We start from the raw sequence: 25,286 nt of genomic DNA, 5'->3' as shown, positions 1-25,286 counted from the left end.
GTATTTTGTTTCAGTCGACAGTGGCTAATTGAGCTGCTTTGATTTTTTTTATTTGTGGTAAACTACATAAAATAAAATTTACCGTTTAACCATTTTAAAGTTACAATCCAATGGCATTAAGTACATTTACGATGTTGTGCAACCATAACCACTATCTAGTCCCAGAACTTTCCCACCACCCCAGAGAGAAACTCCATATTCATGATGCAATCACTCCCATACCTCCCTCCCCTCAGGCCCTGAAAACCGCAAATCTGCTGTTTCTATGACTATGCCAATTCTTTATATTTCGTATACATGGAATCATACAGTATGTGGCCTTTTGTGTCAGACTTCTTTCATTTTGCATGTTTCCAAGGTTTATTCATGATGTAGCGTGTATCATGTTTTCCTTTTTACAGCTGAATAATATTCCATTGTATGGATATATTATTTTTTGTTTAGCAGCTCATCAGTTGATGTAGTATTTGGGTTGTTTCCACCTTTTGGCTGTCATGAATAGTGTTGCTCTGAACAGTTGTGTACAAGCTTTGTGTGAACATATGTTTTCAATTCTTTGGGTATTAAACCTGGGGTTGGAATTATTAGGTCATATGGTAGCTCTACGTTTAACCTTTTAGAACCACCAAATTGTTTTCCTTATCAGTTATACCATTTTACATTCCCTTCAGCAATGTATGAGGGTTCCAATTACTCCAAATGCTTGCCAAAACTTATTTTCTGGTTTGTTTTAATGATCATCCTATTGGGTGAGAAGTGATGTCTCATTGTGGTTTTGATTTACTTTTCCCTACTAATTAATGACGTTGAGCATTTTTTCATGTGCATATTGGCAATTTGTGTAGCTTATTTGGACAAATGTCTTTTAAAGTCCTTTGCCGATTTTCTAATTGGGTTGTTTGCCTCTTTGTTATTGAGATGCTTCTTATTTTAAAAGGAACTGGAGACTTCAGTTGTGGTGGAAATGTTCTTTTACTAGACTTGGGTGGTAGTTACATGGATGAATTCACTTTGTGATCATTTAAGCCCTTGTGTACATTTGTCAAAAATGAGGATATGTGCCATTTTCTGAATGTATTAGCTTCCTAGGGCTGCTGTAACAAATTCCCTAAACAACAGAATGTATTGTCTCATAGTTCTGGAGGCTCAAAATCCAAAATTAAGATGGTGGCAGAGCAATTCTCCCTCTGAAGACTCTAGGGGAGAATTCTTCCTTGCGTTTTCTAGTTTCTGGTGGCTCCTGGAATTCCTTGGCATTCCATGGCTTTCAGGCACACCTCTCCAGTCTTTACCTCTGTCTTCACATGGTCTTCTCTTTGTTTCTGGTTCTAAGTGTCTCACATCTCCCTCTCCTTTCTCTTATAAGGATAACAGTCATTAAATTTTGGACCCACTCTAAATATGGGATGATCTCATCTGAAGATCCTGAATTACATCTGCAGAGGTCCCATTTCCAAATAAAGTCACATTCACAGATACCAAGGGTTGGGACTTGGACACATTTGGGGGGAGGCACAATTCAACCCACTACACTGAATATATGTCATGCTTCAACTTTTTAAAAACAGGATTTTAAGAAAAAATATGGTAAACAATTTTAGAAAAATGTGGTAATCTGAGTTTCTGAATCAACAGATCTGTAGGTTTAGTGAAACAGGGAAATTTGTAGAAACTTACCACCTTATGAAGGAAAACTTCTTAATCAGTTTTTAAAAATGTTTTTACTAAATATGATGCCAAAAATAACGTTTTCAAATAAAGTTTTCAAAGGACATTGATGTGTTTTTTTTTCCTTTTTTTTAAGAGAAGCTCATGAGAACAGTAACATATGCACATATAGAGAGAATATCTTTTAAGATACTAAAGATTTTGGGGGTTTTTATATTGTCAAATGCAGTACTCTATTAAAATGTCCAGAAAGAATATTTTTGTGTTCACCCTGTTACCCATAATGAACTCTTTTTTTTTTCTTTTGTCCTTTATAATGGACAATAATGTTGAGATTTGGGCCTTTTGACCATTGTGATCCTCAACTTTGGTCTGGTTTACAATTGGATAAGATTCAGGTTATAAAAGGAATATTATACCTGCCACCTAACCCCAGCACCATTGTATTTTAGTATGACATGTAGGTGGACATGACCAGCTTAGTCAGGGTCTCATTTCATGCCCAGTTAAATAAATACGTAAATGAAGTAATCCTTTCTTCTCAAGAATGAAATTTGATCCAATATATTAAAAGTTATTTGAGTTCCTAAATATAAAAAGCTGATAGAGTATAGTAGTTCTGTGAAAGGCTGTTTTAGTATGAGAACATACATACAAATTTAAGAATTCAGACAATGGCCTTATTCAGAAGACTGAAAGCTTAGAAGACCATTTTCTGGACCCCAGTGCATATTTGCAGTCTTTTTTTTTCTTGGGTAGTGTTATCTGTTAAGAAATAAATGACAAGGCTTTGATTCACCATATTTGCAAATTGTCTATAAACAATAGACAATTGTCTATAAAATATGTCTTCAAAGAGAAATTTTGGAAACTTTCATATGTAGAATTGCCTGAAGATTTTGAATAAGTCCTATTTATTTCACCAAAGAATATGTCATAAAACAAAACAAAAACAAAAACAAAACTTGTCTTTACTTTATTTGACTGGTATTTTTTTAACTAACCTAACAGTCATTTTTAAGTTGATTGGAGTTCATCCAGAAAATCACTACTTGCTGGTAAAAGGTTAAAACTTAAATATTAAAAATTGGATTTCTTTTTCACAAAGCTCTTCTTATACTTTTAGAGTATTAAAAGGCAAGTATTTTATAGAAAGTGTCAACACAAATTACTGATCTTTCATCATAATATGGAACAGTAGTTGCACTCAAGAGATGAAGGAAAAATATGCTTCAGGGTTTGGCTGTGAAATAACCGACATACAACAGAATCACTCACCCCTGTAGTTTTTCACTCTAGATGCCAGGCAGGGGTGTCAGTTTGTGGATCATTCATCTCTGCCATCCTAATAAGACCAGCCTGACACAAAGCTGCAATTATTCGGTGGTGACATCACCACCATCCTGCCCTTTCGCTTGTATTTAAATAAATTGTTCTTATGTTGCATAATGGAATATTTCAACTTTAAATCTGACCTAGCAATGAAAGTCAGCGTGAGCTCTATGTCATGTTTTCATCCTGCTTTATTTTCACCTTCTGGCAATGCTTCTAACACAGACATAACATCCTGAAAGCAATTTCCAACTTGAAATGTAGAGTCCTCTTAGTAAATTTTTATATTTAATCACCTGTCTAAAAGAGGTGTTATACTTTTTCATAATATGTAGACGATCACCCCAATTAAATCCCAGTATATATCTATTACCAACTCTCTTTTAGATAGCACAGACCTTTTTAATGATTAGTTACGAAAGAAAAATAACTAAGATTGTTAGGATTTATAAAATTGGCATTAAAATTACAATAGTCACAATTACAGTAATCACTATGGCCCTTGAGTTTTTCTCTTCTTTTTTTTAACTTCATAGATGAGTTATTTGATTATGCCTTATGTCTCACAGGTGACCAAAGGTCTTTGGAGGCAGGGTTAATGTTTATTTTCCCTTTAATCACTCATAGCTCTTCCCCATTACCTTGAACATGGTGGACCTTTATTAATGTTTGCTGAATGAATATCACATATTCATAATGTAGTCACATATACAGATTTATTTACATACTTGTGATCTACATATAGAGCAGGCTCAATAACTTTTCTCTCTTACTCTTAGTCTTTTTTAAAATTTTTAATAGCTTTAGGAGGGGTCTAGGGAAGTAAAGGAAATATTGATTGAATCAAGTCATTATAGCCTTTCTTAGCTACCCAGCCTCCTTCTTCTTCCCCATCCCTCCCCAAGTCACAGAGCAACAATAAAGCTGACAGGGGAACCACTTATTGAACTAGACGATCTCTCAGCTCCCTTCCATATTTTAGAACTCTCTCCCTCCCTCATCTCGACTTCACTCCCTCACACTATGAACCTGCTTCCTGGCAGAAATCAAGATCATGGCTGTTCCTGAGCCCCCTGTCCCATGATCTTCTCCAACAGAACTGGAGCCCACATATGGTGCCAACCTGAGATCAGAGAGCTGAGTACTGTGATTGGCCCCCTTGGAATTGATCAACAGTGGCCAGGAGGGTGGGACACTAGATGGCTCTTTTTAGATCTGATGCTCATTCTTGAACCAGTCAGTTGTGGCCTGGGAGGTGGGATCACTTATAAACATGGCAGCACCTTCTGGAACCCCTGGTTGGAGTAAGATAGATGCCAAAAGTAGGTCGTTGCTGGCCTCTGATGAAATGGAAAGACCAAATTAGACAATAGCTAAGCATCTCATACCTTCCAATTACAAAGTTCTATGGTTTATCACTATAGCAGTCAAATATTAAGAAGGTATAATTAATTCCCTGCAGGTTCTCCTAAATTCAATAGTTTGACCTAGGATCAGTCAAATGGATTTCTTTTGCAGGAATTACAATATATAACCACATATTACCTACACTATGTTAAAATAGAGAATAAAAATTATCACTAGAAATCTGGAAGCAGATTAAATCCTGATAAATATTTTAGGTATAGAGAAAACTCTTTTTATTCAAACAGAAATATCTGTGTGTGTGTGTGTGTGTGTGTGTGTGTGTGTATATAAATATATACACACAAATTTTTTTTCTGGTGCCATTGCTTAAAAGAGTTTAGTTTTGTTTGGTTGTTTTTTCTTAAAAATTTTTATTTAGTTTTGGTAAGTTGTCAAAAGTTTTAAAATTAGAGTGTTTGTGTAGTATCACTAGACAGAAAAGGAAGACTTTGAAAAGACAGTCAAATGACCTTTCACTAGGATAAACTACTACATAGCACCCTCAGGAACCTGACTGCTACCTCATAAAAGGGTGCATCCAGTCTAATACCACTTGATTATCCATACATTTTTATAAGATGCACTCTTTCTATAACTCTATAAGTCTTTTTAAAAAACTCTTTATAACATTATAGAATAATTATGGGCTCCATAATATGGCAATATATTTTCTGGAAAAATGTTTCCTAGTAAATGTGCATAATCCAGACATTTTACCTTTCTCTTAAATTATTTCATCTGACTTTACTACTCTGATCTTGGCCAGAGTTAAGAGTTTTCTGAAAGCTTACTCAATACACACTAATACTTCTTTTTCTGGGCTATTGTTGTAGGTATTGAAGTTTCTTTTTTATGTGATCATGAAGTTATGGTTTAGAATAAGGTTATTCTGTTGCAAAAATTTATTTTAAGAGTAATATTTTTAAAGTAAGTTGAAGTTGTTATGATAAATGTATATATAAATTAAAATATAACTTTAATCTGTTATTTGGCCATTGACTTAGTTTAGCTGAATTGTACCAATGAAGACCAAAAAAAGAAAAAAGGGAAAAACAACAATGGCTAGGCAAGGTAGCATAAAATTGCACATTTACATGAGATGATAATTAGACTCAACAAGAAACACTTTGTAAAGGATATTATTTATATTATATATTCATTCAGCCAACAAGTTTTATGGAACACTTATTAGGTACCAATGAATTCGTTATTAGGTTTCCCTGTAACTAGCAGAACTGTGACTTTAAGTAATTTAAGTAATACAGAACAATGCAGAATAACATATAACATAAAAATGTCCATATGAGGGTAGTTCAGTGCTAGTGTGGGTGGCTCTACTATCATTATAATCTAGTTCTTCTATCACATAAGCTAGTTCTTCTATCACATCATTTCCATTCAAGTTCACATCATAGTCTCACAAGACACTTGGAGCTTGTATTAGTCTGCTCAGGTTGCCATGACAGAATACCACAGATTGGGTGGCTTAAACAACAGAAATTTATTTTCTCATAGCTCTGGAGACTAGAATTCCAAGATCAGGGTGCCCTCAGGGTTGGTTTCTGGTGACACCTCTCTTCCTGGCTTGTAGATAGCTGCCTTCTCGCTGTGTCCTCACATGGCCTTTCCTCAGTGCGTGTGTGGAGAGAGAACGTCTGGTGTCTCTTCCTCTTCTTATCAGGACATCAGTCCTATTGGATCAGGGCCTCACCCTTATGACCTCATTTAACTTTAATCACCTCCTTAAAGTCCCTATCTCCAAATAGAGTCACACTGGGGTTAGGGCTTCAACAGATGAATTGGGAGGTGCACAATTCAGTCCATAACAGAGCTCTACCTGTTATGTAGGAATTTATAATTGAGGAAAGGAGATAGGAGAAGGACAAAAGAAGGAGAAAGCAGAAGGGTAAAAAAGGGCAAATCTTGTAGATGCGTCAGTTCTACTTAAGGAGCCCCCTGGATGTCTCCTGCAACACTTCCACTCACTGTTCATTGGTCAGTATTTAGTCACAGAACTACACACAGCTACAAGTTGTCTTTTAGCCATGTGGACTGCTACCCTGAGTAAAGTAAAGACTTTATTACTAAGGAAAAGGAAGAAATGGCTATTAGGATTCAACAAGCCATCTTTGTCATGTCTAGAAATCGTGCTAGGCATTGAGGATGAGAATATGAGTTCCTAACTTCAAGTAGTTTATGGTTCAACAGGGAAATAGAGCATGTAAACTAGTTACCTGAAATATAAAGTAATATGTCCTTTGGGATAAATGTGTAAATGTTCTATGGGAACATAGAGAAAGAATGAGTATCGGTGGGGGCGGTGACCTTGAGGTAGACTTTGAAAGATGGATGGAAGTTCATCAGGCTAAGAAGTGATTCAGACGAGAATACAAGACGTTTCAGGGAACTGCAAATATTAAAGGGTAGCCATAACTTGAAGTTCTTAGATAGAAGGGGTAATGAGATTGGAAAGGTGGAATGAAGCCTCATTTTAATGGGTCTAAAATGCTATGTAGGAAGTGGGACAGCATTTATCGGGCTCTGGAGAGCCAACCAAGAATTAGACAGTATTATAACCAGATATGTGTTTTTAACAATACACTTCTGGCAACAGAAAGGGAGATTAGTTGATGAATTTTTAGACAGGCATGTGTACATGTGTGTTTTATTACAAGAAACCCTTCCAAGGAAATGTGGTATTAGATTCCATTGATGTCACAGGACACAGTCTTTGTTGTCATTATTGATTCAGTTGAACTTCTGCCTCTTTAAAGATCCAAGTAATAACTTAAGATCAGAAAGTGGCAAGAATACATGGAGTGGTGAGAAATGATGAGGTCAGCAAGCTTTTTAACGTTGCAGTACTTGAGGAAAACTATCAAATACGCATTCACATTCATCTGCCATTAATCTTGTTATATCCTGTTTAAATTTGCTGATAATTGGAAAACTCCTTGGCACTTTTCCCTTCCATCTTTATATGTTTATATTTTCATAAGTAGATATTCAATCCACCTCTAGCATGCCAGACAGTTCTAAATTGAGTGATAACCTGTTTCTTTTACATCTTCCCTGATTGCCTAGTGTTTGTGAAATATAGATGGCCAGTGGAAAGTCAGTAAGTGTTATTTGACTTACTTCCATATTTCTTAGTTAACCTTCTCTCAGAAAGAGTAAGGAATTATGAGTTCTGGAGCAGTAGATGTGTCTCTTTCTTAATGTAACTCTCAGTTCCGTGGTGAGAATTATCTGCAGTTCTCTGAAGAGGCAATAATCCATCCATATACATAGCACAGCCCTAGGATAGGACATAAGAAACTAGACTGTGAACAACTACTGAGAAAACTATGGAAAGAAACTAGTGAAAATTCTAGCAGTCAATACCTTTTCAGGCTAATATATTTGTTTAAGCAGTGAATGTTGGTTAATCATAGTGTTAATTCCATTTCCCAGATCTTTGGCTTTTTTGCCCTTGCAAGTTGACCCTCAGTGATGTTCACCAGAGTGCAAGTATGAGATGGCAACTCCCATAGCAAACCTTTGGCCATATCTCCACCACACTGTTGTTCACCTTGCCTGCCTCTGAAGTTATCTTATTTCCCCCTTATCCTAAGCATGACTCCTATATCTTCTGCTGCTGACCCTCACCCCTACTCTGAATGTAAGTCATGAGAATGTAGAAAGCAGGAAATGAGTAAAGATAATTAAACCCATCTATTCAAGTTCTTTTGTTTTGTGCCTCCTTGCAGCTCCAAGAAACAAGAATGGCTTTGAAGAATTAGAGCAGTTGTATCTGTCAAAACATCTTCAAACATACAATGATAATTATACAGAGGAAATTCATAAGCTTTTTAAAATTATGAAATAGTGCAAGCAAACAAGAAAATTAAAGGAATAACATAACAAATACAAATGTACCCAATACCCAGCATTGTGAAATCTAAACATTTTTCCCAGTATTGTTTATTTTTCATAAGAAATAAAACACCATTGGGTTTTTTGAGAAAGCTCAATAATGAGCAAATCTCTTTATCACTTGAGGTCGGAACCAATTGGGAAATGAGAAAGAATCAGAATGGAACACAGCTGATAAACGAAATCCCCTCTATTGACCCCTAGATGAAGCTGACTTATCAGCACCAGCTCAGAGCCTGACCCTGGAGGAGTAGAACAGAGTACTTTTTGGTTTTTTGTTATGTTTTGTTTTGTTTTTTGTTCTTCTGTAGGCAGGCTCACTTCTAAGAGAAACCCAGTTTCTCCTTCCAAACTCACCAGTCAGTTACGTGTGAAATGTGGGGCAGGTACAGAAATAGACAAAAAATGTTACAGCTTGTGAAGCTCCCTCCACATAGAAGGAAACATCAGGAATGGGAAGTAAGCATTTTCCTCTAAAACATAAAGTTAAAGCCACATTTTTATCTCCTTTTGGATCCTATTCTCTTCCTTACCTTTCCTTCAGTCCAGAAGTAACCTCTATGTGAATTTTAAGATTCTTATGTATAACAAGTACTTAGTCACAAGAATTTTGGTCTGCTTCCAGTTAAGGAAAATATTGGCTGCCAGTTCTTATGAATATTGACTATAACATCCGTATTTACTTCCATTTCAAGATACCCTAGTAGTCTCATGGAAAGAATGTAAAAGATGATGCTACTAGATAGGAATAGAGTTTGGATCCAAGGATGTTACTGCTCAACTAATGTTCTAAGTGCTGAAAGATCATCGTGGTCGTAGCAACAATATAGCTAAGAAAACAAAGTTTAGAGCTATCCCAAAACAGAAAAGAAAGCATCAAAAAGTTATCTCTTTCCCCTGAAAAGAAAATAAGCATTCTGCTGACCCTTACCTTCTACAATACTTCAACATTCCAGGCTACTGAGATTTTTCTTCATCTCTTATAAACAAGCCCCAGTGTCCTTTAAAATATTTTCGGATTTATTTTCCAAATTTTTCTGGGTGAATAACAAGTTATATTTGTTTAGTTTACATTATTTCCTCTTGATAAACTAGACAACTTTTAAATTGAACAGAGGTACCAAAAAGCTTCTGAATGAAAAGGATGTTTGGTAGTGAATGATATAATGGAAAATTGCTATAATAAGTAGCTAAGAAGGGAAAAAATTATACAGAATAATTTTAGTTTAAGTGGTGGTATATTACTAGGGGCAGAGCTGAGCTGTCCGGAAAAATTAGCCTATTAAATGGAATAGGAGAATCAATAATGGCATCTCTTAGTATCTGGAATTTGAAATTGCCAGTTAAAGCCACTAGGTAACTCTAGGATGAGCAATTATTTTCTTACAGATTTTGGGTTTAGTTGCAGTATACTGTTGGAGTTTGCACAGTATTTCATTTTGTTGGTTACCTTCATGAAGCCCTTAATTTAGTAATATTAATAATTGACCACTTGTGTGTCAAACCAGAAAGTATTTAGATAATTGTATTCCAAAAAAAGAACATTGCAAATATTCTTATATATATATGTGTGTATATATATATATATATATATATATATATATATATATATATATACACACACACACATATATATATATACTTTGCATCCTGCTTCTGAGCAATATAACAAAGTTTTTAAAAAATGAGACAAAAAAAAATGAGACATTAAGGCAAGCTAAGTCTAGTAACCCTTTGTGACACACAGCAGAATAAAATATAGGTAGACTTCATTTTATGTGTTGTGTTCTTAAGCCTTGCATAAAAATCACATTTTTAAAAGTCTAGGCATGCTCCCTCTTTGAAAGAACATTCTAGCTGACTCACCATGCCAATAATTACTTTCCAATCTAAATAATCACAACCTAATTTAATTGATTTTTTTCACATGTTGGAATTTCACTAAGCAAAGAATGTCTGTTAGATTTTATAGGTGATACCATAATGCAGTATAAACAATCATATTTTTTAAAAAGCACTAAACTTTCACTCTTTAAATTTCAACAGTCTAAATAAATGTTTCAAGTAAGACATATATTTGAAGATTTTATGATTATTCTTTTACATTTATTTCTAATTTATTTTTTGTTACACACAAGTGTGTTTTCAATTTAAAAATTTTAGCTCCAAACTCCAATTGTACAATTAAGAAAAAGAGAATGGTTTTTCACTCTTTTTGTATTACTTGTTCATTAAATAACTGGACAATCCTTTTTTCACATTTTTGACATGTCATTGGCTCAATCTCAGAGTCCAGTCTTAGCCAGCTACCATATGCATTCTGTCCATCGATGCCTTAGAAGAAGGAACCTGAATAAAAAGTTGTACTTTTATTAACAGATTCTTTTCAGTGAATTTTATTAACTCACATATAATTTCTTCTCAGTGAAATTTATGAGCCAGTAACACGTTGCTAGTCTTAAGGTTTTTTTTGCTAGTATGTACAACAGATAGTTTCATGGGTCAGGAAATCAAAGAAGTAGTATATGCAGTTATATGAATGATTTTCAATTTCCTAATTTTCATTGGAGCTATTAAACATATAAACAATCAAGTAAAAAAAAGAAGTGGCATGAACTCATTGTCCCCAGAGAAGCAATGGAAGTATATGATAGTAACCATGCTTCATAGACTTGGACGTGTATATGGCCTTCAATAGCCAACACTGAAGCCATCCAGAAAAATTGTCCCATTAAATGATATAGGAGAATCAATATGGAATCTCTTAGTGCCTGGAATTGGATATTGACAGTTAAAGCTACTAGGTAAATTGAAAATAATTTATTTTATATTATATACTACCTCTTTGCACTTCTGGCCCTGAAAAGTACTTGTTGTGCCTACTAACAAAAATAACCTTAAAACTGGCAATGTCTTACTGTCTCACTGAGAAGAAATTATTTATTAATTAATAAAGTTCATTGAAAAGTTTTCATTAACAAAAACACAACATTCCCTCAGATTCTTACACATCTAAAGACTTCATATGTCATATATCTGGGTAAACACTTAAATAGGGTGCAACCCTACTCTGTTTTGAATTGCAATACGCCTTTCTGTGTGCAGCCCTCCATGCTGTGTAGTCACAGAAAGTAATGAGTTCAGCTCTCAGGACACCAGGGCAGCTGGAGAACAGAGTTCTGTGCTCATGTTGCTTGCACAAACATACAAGCTGTGTTTCCCACAGTGGGATCCAGGGACCCCTAAGGTTCTGCATCTTTTTTATCCTGTAAAACACAGAGCCAGAAGATGATGGTTATAGGGTGGAGGCATTGGGTTCTGAGACTGTTTAAGAATTTCAGGAGAAGGCACAGTCTGAGAGGAGCTGGCAAAGCAGGCAATTATTTGTGGTGGGAAGATATGGGAAAAAAACAGATGTCTGTAGATACTACAAAAATTGATAAGGATTTTTAACAAAGGATGTTTGGGAAACACTCCATTGGAGTTTAATATTCTGGGCAGCACTTATGGAAGGAGACAAGTTCTTACAGCCAGAATGACCTTTATACTAAAAACTTCATTTCTCTGTTTATTCCATCCTGTTCCATTTAACAAACTTGTATTACACACCTACTGTGTGCCAAGAATTAGACCTCCTTGCCTCTTTCCTACCAGTCATATACAGATATGCACATATACACACACTCACTTTGAAGTTCAAATACCATTTGTAGTAAGTGGAGGCCCACAGGACATTAGTACTGAAAGTCAAAACAATTCCCTCACTACAGCAAGCCGAAGTTAAAAAGCAGCTTCCCAGGATGAAACTTGGAAAATGCTTGATCATCGAGGTATTTATTTGGATTGGCTTTTCTGGGCTTGCTGATGGAGGTTGATATCTTGCTGACATATTACATCATTTCTGTTGAAAGGACTTTGAATGGTGAGATTGATTGAGCCAGATTTTCTTCTTACATAACTGTATAGGGAAGCTCCGCTTGTTTGAAGGAGACAGTGAGTTAGCTATGGTGTTTTTTCCAGAAAATATAGGTTTTCTGTATTTGAGATTATGACATCATTTCCAAACATTTGTGTTGATTCTATACTCTGTGCTCAAGGCTTTAATATTGTCTTATTTTCATTCTATTTTTACGTCCTGTGTCTTCACCACTGGAGTTCTTTGGCTCCTCCTTCTCAAGATTGCAATGCTATAAAAGTAATCATCTCAGATTTCAACTAGAATTATATAGTGCTATCACTTTTGTGGACAGATTCACTTATACTCTTGATCAAATTTTATCTTTTAAGGCAACATGTACACAAAATTGAGTTCCAACTCACTTAAACTAATTAAGATTTCAGATCCACAGCACGAATACTTTAAAGATATTTTGTTATATATTTCAAGGTGAGGAAGGGCCTTCCATCTTTCACCAACTTTTATCATTAAAATGTTTTTCTTCCAACTCCTGGAGTGCCTCAAAGTTGAATATATTTTATTTGAATTTAAGGAGGAAAAAAATTAAATTTGGAGTAATGTAAAATACCTAATGTGTCACAGAATTAGTTATAGTGAGTGTATATGATTTGGGGAGTTTATATCCATTCGAGCAGGGGTGGATGACCTCTCTTCATCTGAAGGCTTCGGTACAACAAGAGATAAGGATGTACCAGTGCTCAGGTTTGGGGAGTACAGAGGAGTCTTGCGCCCTGCAACACAAAGCTTGCATTCCTAGGTGTGCTCCCTCATTCTCAGGTGGCTGAAGACGGTGACTCAGTGTGGCCTAAATGTATGAGAAGAGTCACTGCAGGCTCATCCTGTTCTTAGAATAGACTTAAAATGTTTGAAGTCAGTTGGAGGGGAGTAGGTTGTCATTGGAGTGAGAGAAGCCTCAACTTGCTGTTGGCTAAGAGCCTGCGTGACATCAGCAATATGCATCACCACTTGGGCGACTGAGATGAGAATCCAAGGGATCTAACTGAGAGGACAGGATCACCTGCCCTCCTCCTCAGCTAGCCCTTCCACTTGGAAGGCCTGACACCCTCATCTTAGATTTTCTTTACAAATGTCATTGCAGCTAGGTTTAGAAACAGGAAATTTGCTACTGAAATGAGTCAATGAACCCACTGTCCTGCCCCCAATAATAGAACACATCTGTATCACTTTTCAGTATACAATCTGGTCATCAGAATGGAGGGAAATCCACTTCTAAAAGAAAACTCAAATGCCAGATGGTAAACTGACTCTTTGGAGTCTACCTATGAAAGCAGTTAACTCACTTATTGAGCATTCTTTATTGCTACATGAATAATTTGTATATCTCACAGCAGCCAATACCTGGAAGATATTTATAAGCTTCTTTTAAATATGATAAACTGGGGTTCACTTGCCATTTTTTTTCTCAGCTAGGCTATAAGATCTGTGAAAACTGGAGCACCATCTTTTTATGTCTGTATCTCCAGGGCCTAACATATATCCAACCCAAAATAAAGATTTGATTAAAATTTGTGGAGTAGTTTAATAAATATGAATAATTGAATAAATAATATAAGTGAAAGCGTTAGGTTTAAGCCCAGGCTCATATATCTCTAAAGATCACCATCTTTCTATACTGTCAAGGAATTTGTTCTAAAAACCATTAATTAACTATAATAACACAATTACTATGATTTCCAATCTCATTAGTGTATCATCATTTCACTCTTTATATTAAAAATAATAAAATAATGTTAATTGCATGATTTCTATTATTTCTAGATTGGATAAACATGTGTAGGAAGTTGTTGAAAGAAAGCAATAGCATTTTAACATACATTCCTAGTCACCAATTATTTGATACCCTCTTGCCTTGGGCTTGGAGTTTAAAATATTCAGAATTCCATTGGCTATTAAATACTCCAGTCTGGATATTACCAGGTCAAAATTTCTGGACTACCCTATGAAAGACAGACTTTTTTCATTAAGAAGCAAACAATCAAACAGGCTTCAATGACTTTTTTTGGAACTCAGAGGATGTGTGAAGGAGGGGGACCTTCCTTCCACATGAAAGTCAATACCCACTAGAGATGCCCAGACTTTTCCCTCTTCATTCAGCTTTTCCTGCCAATCTTACACTCAAATGCTTCAAAGCTACAAGATGATTCAGAGCTCTCATGGGCCATTTGAGGGTTTTGTTGAGCTGGGTTGTTATTTTTTTATTTTTATTAATCTTACCAACTTAATAGCACTCTGGTCATAGCAAGTCTATGATTTGACCTCAGAAGACCAATGTTGATGTCTTATCTCTGCCACTAGCACAGCCTGACCTTGGACAAATCACTTAACCCCTCTGAGCTCCAGTTTCCAGCACACAAAAAGAGAGTGAGGACTGCTATCCTCCTAGCCTCTGCAGTTTACTGACTAGCTCAATACCTTTGTTTATATGAAAATATTTGTAAGCAGAAAACATTGCACAACAGTAGGTTACTTCTCCGCCTCCCTCTCTCTTTCTCTCATTTAGTTGTCTTACACATCATATTCCATCCTAGAGTAAAGAAATTGCACAAAATGATCTCTTTCACAAGAGCTCTCCTTCAATACCAACGACCTCATCATCCTCTTCAGCTTTTAGCCCTTAGATATATAACTCATATAACCATATTTGAAGGAGAGCAAGACTTTCCACTTCTTTTCTACCTAAACATATGTGTTTTAGCTGAAGTCCCAGTACAGCTTTATCTAGCTGGGTAGCCATGAGTTATCTCCTTATGACAACCTTCTCCTCACTCCCAGCATCCTCCCAGCCATGGCCACTGTAGAAGAGCCTCCTCCCCAAATTACTTCTCAGAAGATGGAATTACATGGACTCATAGTAGCCTCTCTTCTAAACTCATCCCCATGTCACCTTCTACTAACTCTTCCCAGTTTTAGTGCTAAGGTATACAAATTGGATTAATGTAAATGATTTGGGAGTCCTGAAGAAATGTAGGCAAATTTCTCTATCATCTTAAGCCTCCTTCTCCTATTCTGTCCAATGGTAATAATAATAATGGTATTTGATTGTAGGCTTGTTAGCACATTAAATGAGATGGAGCAAGTGAGGTGTAAGACATAGTAAGTATACTATATAGCTGTTAATATTATTAAAGGAAAAACTCTCTCTTTTGCTGGTACATGTGAAATCAGGATTTACTTTTGACATCTGATTATTGTCTATGTTTCCCATCATTTTCACCCTATGTTGCCCCCTAAAGCCACCTCGGTCTGTTTGCTCTTTTTTTTAACTTTGATTAAGAATAAGTATGACAAAAAAAAAGAATAAGTATGATTTTGCTTTACTTCCGGTACATAAAGTTCCAAGACAACTTAATATAGCAACATGAACATTGAACTAAAAGTTATGAGAAGCTGCTTTTACTGTTTATGTACTCCTTTAAATCAAAAGAACAAGATGTAAACCATTTTTTTTTTAATGTCATCTCCTGTGCTTCAGGCTCCTTGGTGCCTTAGAAAACATGAAAGAGGCTGATTTACAATCACTTTGGGCAAATTGCCTGTGGAATTCTGAGGACAGGAAATGAAAAAAAGTGCAGCACACACCCCCGGACATTCCACACAACATGTAGAATAAACAAACAGGCCCCAAAAAGGAAACCAAAAGCTCTTGGTCTTATGTTGAGGAGCACCATGAATGCCCTTTGGGAAAGCATATATTAAAGATGATGAAGTTCTGGGAAAACCCTTCAGGAGTGGTGAAGTTGACCCTGATTAAAGAAAATCCTTTTCCCCTTATGTCTAAAGTATGGTGAGTAGTTTTAGTTTAGGTAAATTCTGTTACCTGCATCAACATTATGAGAGAGGAGTACCATATTACAGACCTGTACTTCTCAGACCTTAACAGGAGTCTGGTTTTCTGGGGAACTTGTTGCAATGTAGATACTGATTCAGGAAATCTGGAGAAGGCCTGAGATTCTGGATCCCTCACAAGCTCCCAGGTGATGCAGTTGCTGCTGGTCTGCAGGCCACAGTTGGTTTTCAGGCACCTTCTTCAACAAAATCATTGGTGGTGGTTTCCTGCTCTTTATCTATAATACAGTGGTTTTCAACTCTGGGTGATTTTAGCCCTAGGGTAAATTGGCAGTGTCTGGAGACATTTTTGATCTTCACAACTCAGGGGGGCTGCTAACATCACATGGCTAGGGCCACAGATGTTGTCAAACACCCTACAGTGCAAAGGGTAGCCCCTCGTAACAAAGAATTTCCTGACCCAAAATGTCAGTAGTGCCAAAGTTGAGAAATCCTGCTGTAGAAGTACTGTTTTGTGTACCTCTCATATCAAAAATAATCTGTTGAAAGTGTTCAAAAAAAACTGTGAGGAAAGAGTAGGAACATGTACTATTTAGTTTGGAGTAGAGAGTGAACAGTGTTTAAAACTGTCTTCAAATATATGAAAGGCCATTATGCAGAAGATGGTAACCAGCTGTTCTCCATCATCCTTGAAGAATGAACAGGAAATGTACATAAATGGACTTGTGCTACCCATCCATTCTTTTTCTGCATCTTCCACGCCAGCCAGGCAAATCTCTCTATGATCTTGCAACCATATTTGTACCGTTCTGTATCTTATTACTTGCAGAGACCCTCCCAAATCCTTGGGACATATTTTCCTCTCACTGCCAAGTTGTATCTCTCCCTCTCCTTAAAAATCTAACTTAAAATTCCCATCTCCATAAAGTCTTCTTTAACTAAGATGAAATAGTTTCCAGTTCGCTTCTACCACTGGCCCACTTTCTCCTTCAATGTATTATCTTTCATTCTATGAATATGTTATTGCCCATCTATGTACAAGGAGCTGTGCTAGATTTTGAGAAAGGATAAGCAAGATGAGTAAGAGAGTCCCTGCCTTTAAGAATTTTCCGATCTAGGGGAAAAAAATCTCACACAGGTAACTACAACATAGATAGTATTTAATAATTATTTCTCTGAGGGATTTTTAAAAAAAATAAAAGAAGAGGGCTTAGTAGTTAAAAGATTATTTCCAGGTGGGGAGATCAAAGGAAGGCTTTATAAGTAGGTATACAGAAGTATCTTTTTATGAAAAATAATTTTCTCTAAGTTATGTACAATTTTGTGCATCAAATAAGCATTTAATATTGTTACCAAAATTTGAAGGTTATTAATTAGAACATGGAATGAATTGAAGTCTGAATTTAGACTGTACTTATGGCAGAGTTTACAGTGAATAAGGAAAGAAATTTTTTCTGTTTACATGTAGCTGTATATCATGGTTTTAACAGAGGGGAGTGAATTTAATCACCTCTGAATATACCTTATGATGCTGTGTGATTTTATAAGGGCGTACTCTTTGGGAAGAATTTTTAGTTACATCTAGGAGGGGAATACTTTGGAACCTCACAAGTACGCTTTAAAAACCAGTACCAGAGATGGAATTTGGCACCATCCAGAACCCTTTCAGGAGAGAGTCTCACCTATAAAAGATTTCCATTACCTGAACTACAAAGAAGTTGAAGAGATTTAACCCTCATTGAATATGTAGTGTGTGCCAGACATTGAGTAAACTCTTTAGATATATCATCTAACTTAATCTCAACAGATTAGCCTCTCAACCTGTGAGGCCATCACCACCAACACTAGAAGGAGACGTCAGTGTTAAGTATAAGCTTCCACCCACTGCTTGATTCAGAGAGGGAAGCAGAGCAAATCTCGAGCCTGCATAAGCCAGCTCTGGGTGGAAACAGTCAGCTTGCCTACCTTTTTGTAGCAGCAAGGAGAAAGCTACCTCTCTCGAGGCTTAAATGGTGATGCTTGTATCCTCTGTAGTTAAAACAGGAAAATGAAGCTGTTTACGTTTCATAGTGGCCATGGTTTGCTGTAGGGATCACTACTGGAAAATTATCTGTGACTGCATTAGTCATGTGTGAGCATGAGTTTCTGCCAGCTCCTTCCCACACATTCTGAAATCTTTAGTTCTGGGAAGGGTACAGATACTGAATTACTATGGGATTTTGTTTGAATGTTAATACTTATGTTCTTTAAAGTCATTATGTTTATTTTCAGTCAGTAATACAGTTAACATTGCAGACCTTTATTGTCGTTCCCATTCTTTGAGCGTCATTGCTCTTTTTAATAAACGCTCAGCTTTGAATGGTAACCTCAAGAATGCCTTCATAATTCAAAACATAGTGGAATCTTAGTTAACTCTATGTAACTGGACTTTGTTTTCCCTCTTAAAGTTCTAGGCTTCTGCATATCATTCAATGTTGATGTGAAAAACTCATTGACTTTCAGCGGCCCAGTGGAGGACATGTTTGGATATACTGTTCAACAATATGAAAATGAAGAAGGAAAATGGTAAGTTAATGGGTTTTGTTGTTGTTTAGTTTTCTTACAAGGTAATGGAAAATATTATTTGGTTACAGTTCGTTTTATGAATGAGACTTAGAATGAATCGTTTATGGTAGGAAATGCAGTCTGATCATTTGGTAATGGAAACTGACAAAGTGAAAAACGAAAAATTCCTTGGCAATATTAAAAGACATGGTTAGTGATTCTGTTGAAACCTGGGTTGACCTCAAGGAAGCTCCTTATCCAAAATAGTCATTGTTTTGTAATTATGTTATTCTGGCAAGAGTTCTTTAATTGTTCTCATTTTAGCATGGCTGAAATTCAGCAGGAGGTATTGGTAGGCAGATGAGATCACTTCCATAATATAATATTGGGCTTATATTTTTGGTGCTTTACTGACCTACTGAGTTTGGTCTATTACTTATAATGAACCTTACTGAATTTCTTTTATACACTTTAAAACTCTTTAATTTTGGTTAAGTTCAATTTAGTATGTTTTTTTAAATCACATTGAACTTTTGAAAATTATACAAAATTATTAGAGTTCTTTTGCTTTATATTTAACATAATTTTTAGTGAGTCTTTTTTTTTTTAATTGGACCTTGTAGAAAAAGAGAACAGGAGTTAAACTTTGCTTCAATTTAGTAACAAACTAAACAAGCCCATTTTTCTAGTAACTACAGTAATACAAACAAAAATGGATCTATATCTGTTTGGAAAACAGTGAGCTATCTCTCTACTATATTTCACAGATGAAAAGATGTGACTTTTCGACATTTCATTTTATCTTCTAGACTTGCTTAATTTGACAATAATCCTCTAAATAGTATCAAAGTAAGAATGTGAGCTCTCACATTTTTCAAGTACAGATATTGTATCCTGGTATAAACTAAAATTTGTGGAGGTGCTTCACTCTTCTTCTCTCCCGATAAATATCTCAGATAAGACATCTAATAATAGAATATGAGTTTTTATATCCTCTGTCCTTCAATCCTATGCTCTCACTTTACCACCCACCTCCTTTTTTAAGGTTAAACAGATAAAGTCATCCCTCTAGACACCAATTTTATTCTTTTAGGCATTATGTCTGCAATTCAGGGAGTTCTACCTCTGGGAGAATAATGTGAGTGGGCCAACTGGTCAAGCTTCTCTTCGTGCATAAGCTAGAATAAACTGAAACTCAGTGCATGTTTTTCTTAAAAAGCTTAACTTTTACGTAAAACACATATTACACTGAATTTTTCACTTATTACTAATAGTTACATAAATTTTAAACAGGAATAGCAAACCTTAAAGTCTTAAACCACCTACTTAAAATGAACTGTCTTTTTAAAGAATAGTCAAATAACAGTCAGCCCTTCCTATTCACGGGTTTCGCATTCGCTAATTAAACCAACTATGGTACCAGAGTTGCGGTGGGCGGGCTGTACCAGGCCGTTTTATATAAGGGACTTGAGCACATGCGAAGTTTTGTAGCCACTGGGGTCCTGGAACCAATCCCCCACGGATGCCTAGGGATGACTGTATTGTTAGCAGATTTTATGAAAGTCTGGTTTTCATCCTCTGATAATGAGGAAAGCCTGTAAGTTTCCTCCCTCATCCAGTCCTGTCTCTCTGATTTTAGGGCAGTCTGCTATCAGAAGCCCTGAGTTATCTGAATCTTAATAGAGTAAGAATCTTAATAATCTTAATAGAGTAAGAAGGCATTCATGTTTCCTCTTGGAACTTTAGTGCACCCATATGATCTCTTCAATTCAAGAAGGAGGAAGTGATGCTTGATTCTTAAGCTGAATCTTGAAAGATGACTTACCTCTCAATAACAGAAGAGATGTCACTCCAAGCTGGGAAGCTACATAAACAAGAGCATAGACCAGAGAATAAGTGAGAGTGTTGGTAAGCAAACAGGTCTGATGTTGGGATGATAGAGGGGAAAGACCTTAAAAGCCAGACAAAGGAGCTTGTACCTAAGTAGAGGGTACTGAGACGCCATTATAGGTTGTTTTATGAAACTTAGTTTAGGAAATTATGTATAGATTGGATTGGAGAAAGGAGTGCCTGAAATCGGGGAAATCCATAGGCAAGCAAGAACAGCAATCTGCTTAAACAATGAGGCCTGGACAAGGAGGGTGAACTGCAGTGAAAGAATAGTGTACCCAAGATAAATGTTGGTGAATAATTAAGTCTTAGTGGAAGTCTGGGAATGGCAAATGAAGGTGTAGGAGGTGTCAAACATATTCCAAAATGTCTACACTGGATTACCGGGAAGTGGGTAGTCATTCAGAGACAAATGTACAGGAAAGGAAAATCAGTTTTATCAGGAAGTTGATGAGTATGGTTTTAAACAGCTTGAGTTCAAGGTAATGTCTAGGTACTTGGAAACTTCAAAATGGAAAACAGAAAGAGGGAGAAGTTCATGTATTAGGGGAAATGTTTAGAAAGCAAGAACTGGTTTTGGTTCCCGCTTGCAACCCTGTGCATTGCCCAGCATCTGGCACAGGACCTTAAGCATAATATGCACTCAATAATGCACTCAACTCAGTTGGCTGAACAACTGAATCTAGTTTAACTTCCTGTCCTCGTTGATGAAAAAACAAAACACATAAAAAAGTAAGGTTAAAAGTGACTCTCTCATGACTATTATCAAAACAAACAAAGTGGTGGCAAGTATGTGGAGAAAAGGGAACATTTGTACACGTTAGTGGGACAGTAAATTGGTGCAGCCACTATGGAGAACAATATAGAGGTTCCTCAAAAAAATTGAAAATAGAGCTACCCAGTTCTGGGTAAATATCCAAAGGAATTGAAATCAAGATCTCAAAGAGATATCTGCATTATTCACATGTTCATTGCAGCATTATTCACAATAACCAAGACTTGAAAGCAATCTAAATGTCCATTGTCAGATGAATAGATTTTAAAAATATGTTATATACATACAGTAGAATATTATTCTGCCTTAAAAAAAGAGGAAAAATTTTCCATTTGAGACAACATGGATGAACCTGGGGGACGTCTTGCTAAGTGAGATTAGCCTGGTGCAGGACAAATACCACATGACTCCAGTTATATGAGGAACCTAAAATAGTCAGACTCGTAAAAACAGAGAATAGAATGGTGGTTACCAGGGGTTCAGAGGAGGGGAAAACAAGGAAACATTAGTCAAAGGGTACAAAGTTTCACTTAAACAAGATGAATAAATCCTAGAGGTTTACTATACAGTACAGTGCCTATAGTTAGCAACACTGTGTTGTACACTTAAAATTTGTTAAGAAGGTAGATCTTAAGTTGTGTTCTTATCACAAAATAATAATAATAATAATAAATAACAACCACTACTAAAGAAAGCAGGAGGAAACTTTTGGAGGTGATGGATATGTTTATGGCATAGATTGTGATGATGGTTTTAAGGATGTATACTTCTCTCCAAACTCATCAAGTTGTATACATTAAATCGGTACAGCTTTGTGTATGTCTTTCATGCTTCAACAAAGTGTTTGTTGTTTTTTTTTTTTAAGTGACTCCCCTAGGGAAATATAACTACTTGGGACCAGAGCAGAAAATAGGACTCAAGTCTCTCCACTCCAGTCTAGGACTGTTGTCCTTATTAGAACTATATTAAAAAGTAAATGTTGATAATAACTGTATCTGGCGTGTAATACTTTACATTTTAATATGTGTGTGAGAGTTTGTGAGCATTTGAATGTATATATGGATATCAGATACTTTGATTCCATTCTGACATTCCATAGTTACAATGATTTTATGGAAAAGGTGTGAAAAATCAGGGAAACAAAAACAGTGTGGCCAATTGAATTTAAAAGTAAGTAAATACAAAAATCTAAATGTCCAAATCTTTAAGGATGGCATGGCAGCAACGTACCATTCTAAAGAGATCCAGGCACTGGTCATGCAAAATAGATTTTAGTAATATGTTTGGATATTCTGTAAGTGTTTATAAAATCAGGATGCAGACTTCCTTTAAGAAATGGACTATGAAATAATTGACATATTTGGGAGAGCATGAATTTTGTTATTTAATTTTCTCCAGAGGTGGGCATCTGCGTAAATCATATTTACAGGTCATGTTTGGAAGCTCAGCAACCTCACATTTTTAAAAAAATCATCCTGACCCGTCTTACATCTTGCTGAAGTATGCGTAAAGGAGTACTTGTTGACCCATAACAAGTGCAGTCTGTGTATTTGAAAAGCATTAGTTTAAATCTTTGGAAAGAATAAACAGTTAACAGAAAAGGTGGCCTATGCCCCGTTTATGTTTCAGAAGTTTCCTGTGGAGTATAACCTACTTTATATCTTTGGCTCAGAAGCCACATGTTTTTTCAGTAGCAGAACCATTATACCTCTGATTAAATTCAGCTGTTGTTCATTATGATTAGCATGAGCTGGAGCATCCAAGTCACTGCAATGTGGTTCAGAAGAATCACAACGAATACAATTGGTTTAATAATTTTGCTTTGAAGAGAAGAAACTCAAATGTGCTCAGCATTGCGCAGCCTTCCAGAGTTAGTGGTAATCACCAGTATAGCAGGGCTCTGCCAGATGGGAAAAAAATGAGATGCTGGTGTGGGACTTCCCACTCTTTGTTGTTCTTTGCTTCCTTCCTTCCAGCATGTGCACCCACCCCTCTGAGTGCTATCTAAGCATCCATTCTTAGGGGCTTCGGTGACTTCAGTGGGCCTGTCTTTTCAAAATAGATTCTCATGATGCAAATACTTCCCTAGCCAATGCTCAACCCAATATATATCAAAATGTACTGGCTTCATGCCTTTACCCTAGAGGACCCTGCTTTGTGCCCGGTAAGGTTTACTAGTGGGCTCAAGTGACTGATGCCCTGTTTCCAACGTATGTGTGTTTTAAATAAAGCCTATTCAAGCTTGGGGTGAAAGGACTTTTTAAAAGTTTTATCAAATTTTCTCTGACAGATTTTAATATGAAGTTTATTTTAAATTGCTTACAGTATCTTTTGAAGTTGAAATTTCCTCTTTGCCAAACGTCAGTTCTTTGGTTCATCTTATTTCTAGCCCTCTACCTTTCATGACCGAAAAGCACAGCAGCTCATGGGGCCACTGTATAACTTCATTCTCTAAGACGACCTAACACTTACTCTGTTGGTTTTTGGTTTTTGTTTTTTAATGCCTGGCAGGAGGTACTTGGCACTCTGATACAGACTTTGGCTTGGAGATCAGGAAAGAGTTAGGTGAAAAGAAATAATGTAAATATGAGACAACAATCTCCAGGAAACTCTCTTTTACAGAAGAAAAAAATATAAATATAAAACAGAGCAGTCAGAGGCCAGCTACCCTTCAAATAAATATAATAGCAGTCATACTGACAAAAATAACTATTATGAATAGGAAGCATTTCTCAGTTTATTAAATTTTATTATATTTGGAGCTTTTTCATGGAGAAGTGTTTCTCTCACTTTTATGGTCTTTTGAGTTCATCAGGTGTTTCTCTAGTGATCAGTAATGAGACCCAGAACATTCTTTAATCCTCAATCTGCATATAAATCAGTGCAATATCATATAAAAAGCAGAAATTTAATATAAATAAAATTTAACGACTTAAAGCAAACTTGCATTAAAGTTTAAAGTAACAATATCCATCGTTCATGAAACAGTGTGCTTTGGGTCTTCACCTTGACCCTGTGTGTTTGAGTGAATATGACTGTTACCGTCCTCGTTTTCTAGACAGGAAACTGGGACTCAGAGAATGAATTGCCAAAGGTTTAACACAGCGAGTGTGACAGGGCCAGGATGTGGAACCCCAGCCTTAACGCCTTCAGCCAGTTTGCTCCTATAACAGCAAGGATTCTCTGCAACCTTGACCTGTGGAAATGCCTGCTGTGTCACCCAAAGGCATATATGGCATTCTGCTTAAGCAAAATATCCAGCCTCTAAAGTGAAAAAAAAAAAAAGACTTCACAATTAGGACCTCTTAGCTGGTCACATGAATGACCAGGTATTCCTTATTCAGATTCTTAGAGCATTTGATGCAGTCATAATTTATTCATTCAATAAATATTTATCGAATGCTGATTTTTATATCTGGCTCTGTTATAGTCACTCAGGATATATGAGTGAATGAATAGGTGAAAATTCCTGCTATTGTGGAGCTTATATTCTATTGGGGATGGACAAACAAAAAACAAATAATAAACTTGATAAACAGGTACGTTATATGTCAGAATGTAATAAGTGCTGTGAGAAAAAATAGAGCAAGATAGTGGGGCTTGAGAATACTGAAGATTCCTAAAATTCCATAAACTCTGTGCTGATATTTTTCTAGGATCTTGTCATTTTTATGCAGCTTGGGAAAAGTGAGGCTTTCTTAGGATTAAGGGGTGGGATATATTCCAGAGTTGCATGTTTGGTGTCAGAAATACACAAATTTGTTTTATATCCTATGTCCTGTGTCCTGCTTACCCATTCTTTATCACTGATCCCAACTCTCAAACTCCCTGTCTCAGTCCTAGCCTACTACACTCTACTGCTTTCTGAGTTCTCACACCCCAGTCTTTACTTATCCAGAATATACAATAGGCCATGGCTCCAGTTGCTATATCAGGTTATTTCCAATTATCATCATACTCTAGACGTTTCTATTGCCCTAGAGTTCAAAT

General features: G+C 36.2%; 1 protein-coding gene across 5 annotated transcripts in view; it reads left to right on the top strand.

The window, feature by feature from the left end:
* ITGA1 (integrin subunit alpha 1) overlaps positions 1-25,286 on the top strand; it is a 232,324-nt gene that overhangs the window by 90,189 nt on the left and 116,849 nt on the right. For all 5 annotated transcript variants that reach the window (XR_014261953.1, XM_082455868.1, XM_082455867.1 and 2 more), the window contains one exon: positions 18,535-18,652. Coding sequence is in view for 4 of the 5 variants with exons in the window: in XM_082455868.1 (XP_082311994.1) it covers positions 18,535-18,652 (118 nt within the window). In the remaining variant the exon portion in view is untranslated. The remainder of the gene's footprint in view (positions 1-18,534; positions 18,653-25,286) is intronic.

This window comes from Balaenoptera physalus, assembly GCF_965194825.1.
Source record: "Balaenoptera physalus genome assembly, chromosome: 3".
Lineage (NCBI taxonomy): Eukaryota > Metazoa > Chordata > Mammalia > Artiodactyla > Balaenopteridae > Balaenoptera > Balaenoptera physalus.
The sequence above is the reverse complement of the archived record's forward strand: the minus strand, read 5'-3'. Positions and strand labels throughout refer to the sequence as shown.